This window comes from Myotis nattereri (genome assembly GCF_964212035.1).
Source record: "Myotis nattereri genome assembly, chromosome: 16".
Taxonomy (NCBI): Eukaryota; Metazoa; Chordata; class Mammalia; order Chiroptera; family Vespertilionidae; genus Myotis; species Myotis nattereri.
This window is the reverse complement of record NC_138091.1, coordinates 52,145,902-52,159,866: the sequence shown is the minus strand read 5'-3', so window position 1 is coordinate 52,159,866 and position 13,965 is coordinate 52,145,902. Positions and strand designations below refer to the sequence as shown.

Below are 13,965 nucleotides of genomic sequence, written 5' to 3'. Positions count from 1 at the left end.
CTCCTGCACCCCAGGTTCCAGTCTGCCTAAAGAGAGACCTGGATGCAGGGAGGAGGTTGCATTCTGAGGGCTGGCCTATCTGGGTCCTGGTGTCACCTCTGACGTTGACCTGGGGCGTCTAGACTCTCTAGCCCATGACCTGAGGCAACTGTTCCTGTGGGGAAAGGACTTTAACCGCCAGAGGGAGGTGTTTATCCCCAGATGTTTTTCAGTGGTCAGGACACCTAGGGTCCAGGGGCATCCAGAGATTGGTAGGAAGCAAGGCTCATGGTCCAGGTCAAGGCCAGCCGTCGTCCTGGGTGACACACGCTCCCCTGAGACCAGAGGTCGGAGCCTCCCGTTCCATCCGTGTTCCTCCCCCTGCGCCCAGTCTCCTGGCCGACTGCGGGCTGTCCCCTCTTTGCTCCATGTTAACGCCCCACGGGAGGCAGGCCGGGCCCCTCTGGACCACGCGTCCACCGAGCCTCCCCAGCTGTCTGTCTCTCCCACCCCGGTGCCCCTCGCCTCCTGCTCTCACGCAGTGATGTGTGCCTGGTACCGGAGGGGAGCGGAATCAGCTAGTTTTCAGTTAATTTCTCCTCCCACGGGCGACTGTGCCTCAAAACCCTGTGCCTGTCACTGACACACATCCCTGCGTGCCTGCTGTCAGCCTGTACTCCCAGCAAATGCCTCATAGCCGCCACCGCCACCAGCTCCAGCTCCTCAGGTTTATCCCCCCAGGGCCACCCCTCCCTCCAGGGCCAGCCCTCCCCCCAGGGCCACCCCTCCCTCCGCTCCTCCCCCACCATCCTCTTCCCTCCTCTGCTCCGGCAGCTCAGCTTCTCAGCAGCCCTCCCAGGGATGCCCACGCTCTTCGGAAACGAAGGACAGAGCCAGGCCAGTGGCCCCGGGCGTTGTCCCTGCCCAGGTGTAACCCCGGTGACCTCACACGGCCTGTCACATTGTCACACTTCTGAAAACGTCCATCCCTGGGGGGTGGCCCCACCCCGAAGGATCAGACCTGCGCTGCCCAATAGAAATACAATGTGAGCTATATACGCTACTTAATATTTGACAGTAGCCGAACTTTTTTCAAAAAGGGATGAGAAATTAATATTTTATTATATTTTACTTAGCCCAACGTATCTAAAGTAGTACCATGGTAACAGACAATCCATACTGGAACATAGCCATGCGATACTTTACATTGGTTGTTTTTTTTTTCATACGGTGTCTTCAAAATACGTGTGTTTTACCCTTGCCACGCATCTCAATCTGGACGCAAAATTTTCACCTGACCTACACGGCCTGGGTTTAGAGTTCAGAAAATTTACATCTGGGGAGGTGGGGCCGTGTACCAGCTTGCTCCAGGCTTACTTAAAGGGTTCTGGTAACTGATTTGGGGGCCTGTTTTTAATTAAATGCAAATTATTTTAAATTAAATTCCATTAAATCAAAGGGGCATCGGGCACACATTGCCAGAGCTCACAGCCACCTGCGGTCCGTGGCCCCGGGCTGGGTTGGGAGGTCAGGCCCTCGCTCGTGGGCAGCTGGCACCTGCGCCAGAGGGAAGCAGCTACCCACCCACCCGCCAGCCCTCAGGTGACTGTGGCCCCGGTGAGTCACGTGGTCCCTGAGCCTGTTTCCTCGGCTGTAATGGATGCCTGTGGCCCCGTGGAGTTGGGAGGATCAAAGGAGGTGACTCTGGGAGACTGGATCTCAGTGGGTGCCTCTCGTGGTGCCTGTGACCAAAATCGTCCTGGGGCGGCAGGATCCAGCTTGGCCGGAGTCGGGGGAGCCCCCCTGCTTCCTCCTGCCCCGAGGCTGTCACATCAGGAGCTCGCGTGAAAGACGCCCCTCCTTTACTCCGGTTCGCCCCAGTGTCCCAGGCACATCCCCAGGAGGAAGGACTGTCTGTCGTTTAGTAAGCACCTACTATGTGTCGATAGTCTGCACTCACCAGACCAGCTCAGCTCGGGAGCAGTTAGGGGTGTTGAACCAGGTCTCCCTGAACCCCAGGCCCCCCTTCTCTGGTCCAGGGTCCCCAGCCACTGCCTGTCCCTCCCTTTGAGCCCTGTAGGCTGCCGCCTGGGCCTGGGCATGAGCTTCAGGGTCCCTGGGGTGGGATGGAGGGTCAATATCTCTCCTCTCCTCTCCCAAAGCCACCAAGCTGGCCCGAGGCCCGGGGGCAGTCTTGAATTTTTAAACTCCAAGGGTTCTACTCCCCTGGCTACACTGTGGGGCACCGCTCGGGCCCCGCCTGTCTCCTCCTTGGGCCCCATCAATCTGGGTACCTGCGCACCCAGATATAATAAACACCGTAGAGTATGCTTTTATGGATTCAGCTATATCAGCAGCCTTCAATCGGATCGCATTTTATGGCCCCTACATAGGCTTTTATATTGTTGCAATTATTTTATTTTATACGCTTCTTTTCTTCCCCCCTTCATTTTACTTTATTTTTGACATTTTATTCCCATTCGACTTGGACCTTTCCCAGCCAGGCCTTGAGCGCAGGCGGGAAGACCTGCCCAGGGCTGACCGGGGTGGCCGGGATGGCGGTGGAGCCCCGCGAGCCCTCCCCATCAAGGATGACCGATCTATCGCTGTCGCCCGGGCTGTGTGTGTCATGGGGCCTGCCACCTCCCGGCCTCCTGGATGGGGGCCAGGGAGACGGGTCATTTTCTGTGGGAGAAAATTCCTCGGTTGTATTTTCAGGAGCCCGAGCAGACGTGCAGGGGATTTTGGAGTTTCCACCAATATCGGGGCTACCCTGCCCCACAAAGATTAAGACTCAGCCACTTCTTAAAGGAAAGGGCACTGCCTCTCTGAGGAGGCTTTGGTTATTTTGGTTTTGTTTTGTTTTTATTGATTTTAGAGAGGGGAAGGGAGAAGGATAGAAAGAGAGAGATAGAAACATTGATGAGAGAGGAACATCCACATCCATCAGCTGCCCCCTGCACTGGGGATCGAGCCTGCAACCCAGGCACGTGCCCTGGCTGGGAATCAAACCGGTGACCTCTTGGTGCATAGGTCGATGCTCAACCACTGAGCCACACCGGCCGGGCTGTTTCGTTTTAATGAAGCCCACTCCTGCTCGGTTCTCACCATCAACCCTGGGTTAGTACGTCGATAGTCCATTCACTTGTTCACCTGACAAATGTATTTGAGCACCTACCGTGTGCCAGACAGCACTCCTCCTGCTGGAGAGGTGGGAGGGGGGAGGAGAGCAAGGCTGTCCGGGTCAGCCCAGGCTCCTGTAACAACCACAGACATGTATGCCTCACCGTCTGGAAGGCCAAGATCAGGGCGCCAGCATAGTCAGTTCCCAGGGAGGGCTCTCTTCCTGGCTTGCAGACAGCCGCCTTCTCACTGTGTCCTCACATGGCAGAGACAGAGAGAGAGAGAGCGAGGGAGAGAGAGAGAGAGAGAGAGAGAGAGAGAGAGCCCCTTCCTAGTGACCTCATTGAACCCAGTTTCCTCCTAAGTCGTCCATCTCCAAATACAGTCTCTGGGGGTTAGGGCTTCAACATGTGGATTTAAGGGGAGGCACAATTCAGCCGCAAGCGAAGATCCGTGAGGTTCCAGCCACAAGCAAGGTATGAGTTTCTGGGGCTGCCGTTACAAGGTGCCCCCGCCTGAGGCCAATCCCAGAATTTCATTCTCTCGCAATTCTGGAGGCCAGATGTCTGAAAGCAAGGGGTCTGCAGGCCCAGGAGCCTTCCGCGCCTCCCCTCCCTTCCGCTGGCCCCGGCGATCCTTGGTTTCCTTGGCTTGTAGATGCATCACTCCCATCTCGGCCTCTGTCCGCACCTGCCCTCACCCCCCCCCCTCCCCCGGGTGGCTGTGTCTGAGTCACCCTCTTCTTATGGGACGTGTCCTATCGGGCAGAGGGCCCAGCCCGATGCAAAAGGGCCCCGTCGTAGCCTGCTCACTTCTGCAAAGACCCCTTTTCCACGCGTAGCTGCTGTGGACGTGAATTTGGGGAAACACTGTTCAAACCAGTACAGGGGGGTTGCGTTCTGGTGGAAGAGGCTGAACTAGAGGAAGGAAGCCAACGAGATAAACGCAGGTGGGGAAGGATGTGGAGGCCTCACACAGGACCGGGGGACGAGGGGATGCGTGACTGCAGGGGGAGCCCTGGAGGTCTCCAGTGGGTCTCTGTGGAGACCCCTCAGCAGAGGAGGAGGAGAGGTGAGGGGTCCCTGGGGTCAGTGTCCGGAGGTTCAGCTTGGGCTGCTCGGGTGGCTGCCCTGCGGCCACCCGCCCACTGGAAAAGGATGGGTGTCTGCCTGGCGCCAGCCTCTAGCTGGCACTGGGCAGAGATGGGATTTGGGCTCTTCCCGGCTAACACCTGACCTCTCCCCAGATGTAGGGGGGCCTGCAGACCCCATCGCCCCAACCATCATCATTCCTCCCAAGAACACCAGCGTGGTGGCCGGGACCTCGGAGGTGACCATGGAGTGCGTGGCCAACGCCAGGTGGGCAGTGCCTCCCCTCCCCCTCCCCCTTCACTCCCCACCCAGGGGCTGCTCCAAGGAGACCTGTTGGAATTCAGGAAGGCCCTGGGGTGTCATATGAGAACCCGTGAAAGGAGAAAGGGTATGCAGTCCGAAGGAAGGACAGAGGGTGGCCGTGCCAGCTGCTGCCGCAGGCTGTTGGATACAAGCAGGCCGGCTCGTTCTCTGCGGGCTGAGAGGAGAGGTCGGGCTCTGGTGGAAGCTAGAGGGCTGCTGGTCTCAGCCCAGGTTACTGGGGATGGTGGGAGGGGGGGGTCCTCTCACGTCCAACCCTCAGAGCAGCCTAGAGACGGGCAGGGGCCTCTGCCCACGACGCCCTCCCTGCAGGCCGGCATGTGCCAGGAGACAGCTCACGTGATGGACTTTGTGGAAGGCAGACCTGCGCTCAGGGGCAATTCAGGCCCCTTCCTAGGCGTGCACAACCCTCACCGTTTTTCTTGTTGTTAATCGTCACCCAAGGATATTTTCCCATTGATTTTTAGAGAGAGTGGAAGGGAGGGGGAGAGACAGAGAGAAACATCGTCATGAGAGAGACGCGTGGATTGGTTGCCTCCCACAGGTGCCCCAACTGGGGCGTGGGATCAAGCCTGCAACCCCGGTATGTGCCCTTGACCAGAATCGGTGACTGAGCCAACCAGCTAGGGCCAGGACCCTCATGTTCGCCACACAGGGATTAAACACTTCCATCCTGTGTGTGGTGCCGTGTTGACTGCGTGTGGTGCCTGCCTTCCCACACAGCCTTTTTCTCCCCAACAACCACTCCCCAGCAGAGACGGCTCTACTCCAGGGCTCAGAGAGAGCAGGCCACGCGCCCGAGGTCACCCCGCTGCCAAGAGCAGAATGCGCGAGAGAACAGGCCAGCCTGAGGCCGTGCTCACAGCCGTGCGCTGGGCCTCGGCCTCCTGGGCTGTGACACGGGAAGGTCCGAGCACCTGCCTCGGTGGTCAGGCCTGGAGGCCGGGTGCTGGCCCAGCCTGCCCTGACTCCTGGGTCCTGCTCCCAAGGGACGAGGGGCGTGATGGGTGGGGGAGACCAGTGACCCTGAGGTCACCCCGGCGGAGGCTCCCGGAGAGCGCGACCCTGCAGGGAGCAGCGTTTCTGCGAGTCCGCCCCTCGGGGCCCAGGTGTCCCATGGGCGTGGGCACGGCCACCAGGGGCAGCCGAGCGCCTGAAGGCTATGCAGTAACAATGATGCAGGAGACGCGCGGTGAGGAGCCTGCCTCACGGCACGCACGCCACTGTTGCCCAAACCTGCTCGGCCCCGGAACCCCCTTTCATGGACCCTCTAAACACCCTGTGGAACTAACACAGACACCCCCCTCCCCCGGTAGATTGGCCTTCGGGGATCCACCAGGTGCCAAACAGGAGAGCCAGGCAAACCCAGTCTCAGGGAGCCTTGGGAGTGCCAGGGGGTGGGGTGTGGTGGGAAAGGGCTCTGCTCCCATCCTCACCCCATTGAAGTTGGGGGATGAGTACATCCATCCACCTGCCTGTGTCTCCCCATCTCCACACTTTGGGTGCTTCCCTTGTGTTCCTTCTCATCACGTTCCCTCGCCTATAACCATCTCCTGTCCGTCCGCTGAGTTACATTCAGGGCCTGGCGCCCGGGGAGGGCAGAGGAGAAAGGTTCCCCGTGAAGGAAGCTTCCAGCTCTCGGAGCCCCAGGCACTGAGTTGTTCTGAGGGCTGCCGCTGCGTTCATGCATCCACCTTCACCCCAGCCCCGCTGAGCACGGCTGCCCCGTTCTACAGATGGGGAAACGGAAGCCCAGAGCACTGAAGGAACGTGCCTAAGGGCTTAGAAAATGCCGGGAGGCTGGGCAAACCCAGGCGGCCTGGCCCCGGGCCTCACTCCTCATCCATGCCTGCCCTCCGGCCTCCGGAAGTCCCTGTGGCTGAGTGCCTGCTCCCTCCCCCGCTCCAGGCCCCTGATTAAGCTGCACATCCTTTGGAAGAAGGACGGGGTGCTGCTGTCAGGCGGTATCAGCGACTACAACCGCCGGCTCACCATCCCCAACCCCACGGGCAGCGACGCCGGCTTCTACGAGTGCGAGGCCGTGCTGCGCAGCAGCAGCGTCCCCTCTGTCGTCCGTGGAGCCTACCTGTCTGTGCTGGGTGAGACGGGGCGGGGCCACGGGGGGGATCCCAAAAGGGTAGGGGGCAGCATGGTTATATCATAAGGAGCATGGCTCTGATCCCCTCCGCTGTCTTTCTTCCTGCAGAACCACCTCAGTTTGTCAAGGAGCCGGAGAGACACATCACAGCAGAGATGGAGAAAGTGGTGGACATTCCCTGTCGAGCCAAAGGTAACGCGGCAGGGGGCGTGGATGAAGGGGGACAAGGACCCCCGAACCTTCAGCCCCTCCTGTCTCTGTCACGGACTTTTCTCAGCTCCACCTCCTTCTCCAGGCACCATCATTGAGCAGAGAGTCAGTCTGGCTGTGAGCAGACACCCCGGGAAACAAACAGGCCAAATTACCGTAATCTCGGGCCTGGGAATCAACCTAGGTTATCATAATTTGAGGGTTACAAACGAACCCAAATTACTGTGATTTCAGCATAGGTGACAGGCCCCAATTGCCCATAATCTGAGAGTTGTCGACACTGCCCAATTACCGGCATGTCAGAACTAGGGGGACGTGGGTGCATCTCGCCCTACATGTGCCTCGGAAGGTCCGCCTGGTTTCTGGGTTGTGTTGTTCCCTCTTCCCCCCCCCTACCCCCACCATTTCTACTTGATACCCCCGGTCAGAGCTCCCAGGGAATTTCTGCTTTTCCCGTCGCCACCCTCCCTCCTTCTGGGACAGCTGAGCCAAAACACAGCCCGAAACCAGGATGAACTCAGGGGCGGGCGGTGGGACGTGACCTCATAATGAGCAGAGAGGCAGAATGTAGCTCAGGCAGGCAGGGAGTGACGGGGAGAGGGGGACCCACCTGGGGGAGGCGAGATTCATGCATTCAATCAACAACCATTTTTTCCGACGGCTCGCCCTGTGCTGAACACTGTTCTGGGGCTGGGGAAGATACAGGAGGAACCGAACAGCCAGGGCCCTGCTGTAGGAAACTGATGTTCCTGTGAGGCGGACAGACAATCCAATAAACAAATAAAGATGCCTCATTTCCTCTCATCTAAAATGCCAGGGGTCGTAAGACGCCCCATTATTTTATGTACCACTGAGAAACGAAAAAGACCGCCAATTAAATTATGACGTGCTGTCGACGGGGAGGCGGCCTGCTCTCGCAGACGTTACAACGTGAAGGAACGTGCATCGTTGAGTGGATGCAATACGGGGCCATGGAATGTCGGGGTGCAAAGTGCTAGCGAGGAAACGCAGGCGGGCTTTGGGGGCACGGAGCCAGGGTGCACTTTTGAACAGATGTGGGGGGCTCTCTAGGGAAGTTACATCTGCGCAGAGAGGTCCAGAGGGAGAGTAGGGGGGTGGTTGACGGTACCTGTGGGAAGGCTGAGAGACAAGGGGAGCCCCCCTTTACTCTGTTGTGCAAACCATGTACGGGGACTTCTGGGGGTCCCCGAGGAGTCCTGGTCCCCTCCGCGTGCTCCTTGGTGTGGGCTCTGTGGTCGCGTGGGGTTGGGGGACCCACTCCCAGCAGGAGGTTCCCTGACGCACAAGAATCTCTGCTAAATGTTGCAGGAAAAAATGTCTCGTTTGGCCAATCCAGCATCCCCAAGCTGAACGAATCCAGGACATTTAAAATTGTCTTGGAGCACCTGCTCTCTAAGAATTTGAGAACATCCTCCCCCTCTCCCAGGGCGAATCGTACCCGTCTGAGAAGATTCTAGAAACCAAGTCACCCAGGGACCCGCTCACAGACTCCTGGCCTCCACTGTGCACCCCTCAGGTGGGAGTGAGGGAGGGAGGCTGGCGGCTGACTGGGTCCCCCTCTCCCCAGGTGTGCCCCCGCCCTCCATCACCTGGTACAAGGACGCGGCCGTGGTGGAGGTGGCGAGGCTGAGCCGCTTCCGGCAGCGCGGGGACGGGGGCCTGCAGATCAGCGGGCTGGTGCCCGACGACACGGGCATGTTCCAGTGCTTTGCCCGCAACTCCGCCGGCGAGGTGCAGACATCCACCTACCTGGCCGTCACCAGTAAGTCCCTCCCGTCCTGCCCGGAGCCCCTCCCAGCCAGGACCAGCTCTGCTCCGAGCCAGGGCTCCTGGGGACAGAGACAGGGCCCCAGAGCACATCCCAGGCAGTAGCCGGGGGCGGGGGGGGGGGGGGCCACAAGCCACTCACACCCACTACTCCCGCATCCCCGCGTCCAGTGCCCGGAGGAGGCCTCGGTCCCCACGCGCCCTCCCAGTGTCCTGGCCGAGGACGGGCTCTGAGAGGCTCGGGCATCCCAGCTGCCCCGGTTCCCTGCCTGCAGGCTGACGCGGCCCGTCCCCGCCCAGCCGACCTGTCCGCTTCTCCAAAGAGGAGAACCAGCACTTTATTTATATATATATTTGTTCAGAGATAAAGGGAGAGGGAGAGAGAGAAACATCAATGATGAGAGAGAATCATTGATCGGCTGCCTCCTGCACGCCCCACACTGGGGATCGAGCCCGCAACCCGGGCCTGTGCCCTGACCGGGAATGGAACCCTGACCTCCTGGCTCATAGGTCGATGCTCAACCACTGAGCCACGCCGGCCGGGCAAGAGCCAGCACTTTAACCTCAGCTCCCCGACTCGCCAATCCCGTCCCCCAGGAGTCGCTTTGGGGTGATAGTAGTGGCCCTGCCCCCTGAGTGGAGCTGCCTTGGCCCTCGGGTGGCACTGAGAGTGGCCACACAGAAGCTCTGCAGATGCCACGTCTGCCGGGCCCTCATCTCCACACCAGGGCTGGTCACCAGGCCACAGAGGCCACGGGCAGAGAGGAGCTGGGTCGCCCCCAAGGCGGGAGGGGCAGGAGGGCTGCCACCGAGCCTGCCGCTTCTATGAGCCCGGCCGGGGCTGGTCCGCGTTGGAGCCCTGCACCCACACCCGCCTGGGCAGGGGGTTCCGCGGGGGCCAAGGTCAGGGAAGGGGACAGAAAGCGTCTGCTCTGGCGTTGAGGAGGCAGGGCCCACCCAGGCGGCTGGGCTCGGTGGCCGGCCTCTCAGACAGTGGGCATGTCCGATCGGCCATAACTGTTTTAAGAAACCAGAGCCTCAATGTCATGTTTAATGATGGTGAATCCATTTACCTGGTCATGGGGGTGTGAGCTGCTCTTGGGAGTCCTCAGTTTCCCCCACAGGGAGGCGTGAGAAGCAAGGCAGGGTGGGAACTGGCGTCACCTTGGTCGTTCCGCAGGGTGGGTGACGTGGGGAACCCTTGAGGGTCCTCCCGGCTCCTTCCCGTTGCTGCCACCCCGTGAGGCCCCTGCAGCCTTCCCCTACGGGGGGAGAGAGGCCCACACGGGGGGGGGTCCCTCCCAGCTGCAGCTGAGCGGCCCCGCTGTCTCCCTTCGCAGGCATCGCCCCCAACATCACCAGAGGTCCCCTGGACAGCACGGTGATTGACGGCATGTCCGTGGTGCTGGCCTGCGAGACGTCGGGGGCCCCGAGGCCGGCCATCACCTGGCAGAAAGGTAGATGAGACTGGTCTGCTTTGGGGGGGCCGGGAGCGGGCATGGGCAGTCCTCCGTGCCACTCTGGAGCCAGCCGGGTTGGGGGCGGGGGGTGTCCCAGGTACAGTTGTGAAGGTCCCGCGGCACAACTCAAGGGGGCGCCTGTCACACCCCGGTGAGTGCCCCCCGCCCGCCGCCCGCCAGGCTCAGGGCACAGCTCGGCGTCTCCGAGACCTGTGGCCTTGGGCGAGCTGTTCAGCCCCCTGAGCCTCAGGTCCCCTCTGTAATGGGGACAGTGTGCTTCGGGGTGGCATGCTCCCTGGCTAGTGTTCTGTGGGTGTTCGTGCAGGTAGGCGGGCTCCGGACGCCTGAGCCAGCAAATCCCAGCTGCCCACCTAATTCCACCCACTCTGTGTGCCTCCTGTCCCCTCTGTGTCTCACACTCACCTTCACAGCTCTCCCATGTACACACATGTGCACACATGTGCACACACATACCTCCAAGCGTCAGCTCAGAGGCACCTTCCCCATGGGACACCCCCAGCCCCCGTGCCCCAGGCGCTCCTCACGGCCTGCCCGCCATATTCCCTGGCGTCCAATACACACGATAGCTTACTTTGCTTATTGCCACCTCCCTGCGAAGGCAGGGCTGTCAGCTGTGTCCACTGCTGTCTACGTGGAGCCTAGAGCAGAATCTGGCACATAGCAGGTGCTCAGTCAGTATGTGTGGAATGAAAGTCACCGCACCCAGACATGTGCCTGGACACGGAACTAGACACACACACCTAACACACTCGCTAGTTCAGTGTGTCTGCACACGTGTGCAAACAGACACACCTACCCGCAGGTCTGCCTGGAGAATCTCCCCCTATACGGACAGGTGGGGTTTTTTTTTTAAATAGAGACAGCCACGAAAACCTGCCCTCCCAGGCTCGCTCACACACAGCACATCCTCTCTCTCTCTCTCTCTCTCTCTCTCTCTCTCTCTCTCTGACTCCAGGCGCCAGGCCTCCCTAGGTCCCCCTGCTCAGGGAGGGCTGTCCCCATCCCTCTCCATCCCCCACCCCCACTCCTGGCTGCTCCCACCCACCCACCAGGTTCCTCCGCTCCCTGAAGGTGACTCTCCAGCAGCATCCTCCGCAGGATGCCTGTCACCACCTCGTCAGAGCTCTCTGCCCCTCCCCCACCCCCGCCCAGGTGCCAGCTGCCTCGAGACAGTCCCCGGCCTGCCCTGGTGAAGGGCAGACAGTGTGGTGGGCGAGAGGCGTCAGGAGACCTGGGCTCCCGGCTGCCGGCCGGCTCTGTGACCCTGTGCCCTGGGCTGTCACCAGTCAGGAGCCTCACCGCCCTGCAGCCTGGCCACCACCCCAGTCCCGGCCTTTCTAAAGCTGGGGCCTGCCTGACCCCCTCCCCCACCCCCAGGGCAGTCCAGGAGGGAGGAGTGGGGGGTGCGGTCTGGGCTGCCCCCTGAGCCCTCCCCATGCTGCCCGCAGGGGAGCGCATCCTGGCCAGCGGCTCCGTCCAGCTGCCGCGCTTCACGCTCCTGGAGTCGGGCAGCCTGCTCGTCAGCCCCGCGCGCATCTCCGACGCCGGGACCTACACCTGCCTGGCCACCAACTCTCGGGGGGTGGACGAAGCCTCTGCAGACCTGGTCGTGTGGGGTGAGTGTGCGGGGCGATACACGTCTGTGCGCCCAGCCCGCCAGCCCCGCAGAGCGCACGCTCACACCGCCGGCCCCTCCACGTGCCCGCGTCTGTCCGGCCAGGGCGCTTCTTACAAGAGGGACTCACACTCATTCATTCCGAGGAGAGGGACCCGGAAGCCAGGCGCCGTGGACGATGCCGCGGGATCGAGGGCTGCGCCGAGCTTGGCCGAGTAGAGAGGACGTGGCGGTGCCGGGCAGCTGTCTGCATGCGCTTTAGGCAGAAGCCAGCCAGCGTTTGCTGTGACCGGCCAGAGTGTAAATACTTCAGGCTTGTGGGCCAGGCGGTCGCAACTCCTCAACTAACGCTTCGGTTTCATCGGGAAAGTACCATGGACGCTACTTAATCCATGGCCGTGCCTGGGGTCCCTCCCACGTGTGCTCACCCAGACAGCCCCTGGACGTGACCCCAGACTGTCATTAGCTGACCCCTGCTCTAAGGAAACTTCCCGAGTCCTTTCCAACGCTCTGCCTGCACCCCCACACTGGGGGTCCGCACCCGAGCCAGACACAGCTGTGGGGTTCCTGGGCGGGCTGCGTGGCGGTGGCCCAGTGAGCAGCGCACTAGAGCAGGAAGCAGTTGATCCTACGTTTGCTTTGCCTGGGCCACTCGTGTGCTGGGAAGAGGACACTGACCATCCCCAGATTTCTGGTGTTTTATCCCGCGCACGGTGTGGGGGAGCACCGCTAAACGAGCCCCCGCTATGCACGTGGCTCCCGAGATTCCAGGTCCCAGGGAAGCACGGTGCCCTTTTTAACGTCCGGGGACACTCGCTGTGGTCTTCCTGTCCACCTGTTGGTCTGCCTTCATTCCCCGCCCCCACCCCCCCCCGCCCAGAGTCCAGCCACACAGTCTGGGTCACCTGCCGACACCTTCCCAACCCCTGCCTCTCGCCTGTGACTGGCGCCCGCCCCTCCCCTCACCGGCGCCCCCCTGCTGTCTTTCAGCCCGGACCCGCATCACCAGGCCGCCCCAGGACCAGAGTGTCATCAAGGGCACCCAGGCCTCCATGGTGTGTGGCGTGGCCCACGACCCCCGGGTGACCATCAGGTACTCCCTCTGCTGTGGCCCCAGGGAGGCCAAGGGGGGGGGGGGGGGGGCTTTGAGGGTGGCTGGTAGCTGGGCGAGTGTCTGCACCAAGGAGGTGAGGATTGCCCGTGGGGCCACAGAGCATCCTTCGGGGGGAGAGGGGGGCATTTACAGACCTGGTGCAGGGCTGGGGTGTAGGGGGCGCTGCATAAATGCTTGGGGAGCAGAGTGAGCTGGAACTGAACTGGGCCATGTCAGAGGGAGAGGGAGAGAGGAAGGGGTGTGGGGAAATGGAGGAAGGAGGAGGGAAGAAGTGGGGAGAAAGGGGCATTGGGCTGCTGGCTCTCCCAGACCCTCTGCCCGCTAGGTGGACAGCAGAGGGTCTGGATGAGCAGGTGTGGGAGAAGGGATAGGGCCGGGCCAGGAGAGGTCTTGGGACACACACGGGAGAGGCAAGTGCCCAAACTGAGTCACCCCCACCATTCGCCCGGGCCACGACCTATGCGGACTGGAGGCAACTAGCACCCCCTGTGGAACCCTCTGGAGAGGCAGCTCGGGACAGAAGCAGCCAAGAAAAGCTGAAAATCTGGGACACCCCCACCCCCCACCCCCCACCAAGCTTGGGGTGAAGACCCCTGGGGGCCAACCATGGGAAGGCTTTGGGAACTAAAACCAGGAGAAACTGTCCCTTTGGGATGCTAAGTAAAAAATGTTAACTGCTTCCTTGGAAGTAACTGTTCCCTCCGTGTGGCTTCTGCATTGTATGGGCAATACCACTGGGCGTGGAGGGCCCGGCACTGATGCCTCCTGGAGTAACAGCCCCGACACTCCAGAGGCAACTGCATCCTGGGGCGCCATCTGGTGGCCACTCCGCATACGACAGTCTGTCCGGCCACACGGTAGGGACCCTGGAAGCCAAGGTTGGCATAAGGGCTACTAGACTCTATGAGACCAAAACCTACTCTCCGAGGATCCATCTCGGGCCCCAGTCTGAGAAACAGCTCCTTTAACTTCCAACATCAACCCTTGGGGACCGTCATCGTGTGGTGCGAGCGCCATTGCCAAAGGGAGCCTGGAAACACACAGATGTGGTGGGAACGTCGTCCACAGACGATCCCGAACCCTCCACACGGCGCGCCTTCCCGGAGCTGGCCGCCCACGCGTGCTCATGGCAGCGACGGTCGTCT

The 13,965-nt window shown here is 61.1% G+C and overlaps 1 protein-coding gene across 1 annotated transcript in view; it reads left to right on the top strand.

Moving 5' to 3' along the window:
* SDK2 (sidekick cell adhesion molecule 2) overlaps positions 1-13,965 on the top strand; it is a 205,433-nt gene that overhangs the window by 124,706 nt on the left and 66,762 nt on the right. The window contains exons 6-12 of the mRNA XM_081110258.1: positions 4,349-4,460; positions 6,423-6,613; positions 6,721-6,804; positions 8,411-8,605; positions 9,951-10,067; positions 11,540-11,707; positions 12,697-12,799. Of these exons, the coding sequence (XP_080966384.1) occupies positions 4,349-4,460; positions 6,423-6,613; positions 6,721-6,804; positions 8,411-8,605; positions 9,951-10,067; positions 11,540-11,707; positions 12,697-12,799 (970 nt within the window). The remainder of the gene's footprint in view (positions 1-4,348; positions 4,461-6,422; positions 6,614-6,720; positions 6,805-8,410; positions 8,606-9,950; positions 10,068-11,539; positions 11,708-12,696; positions 12,800-13,965) is intronic.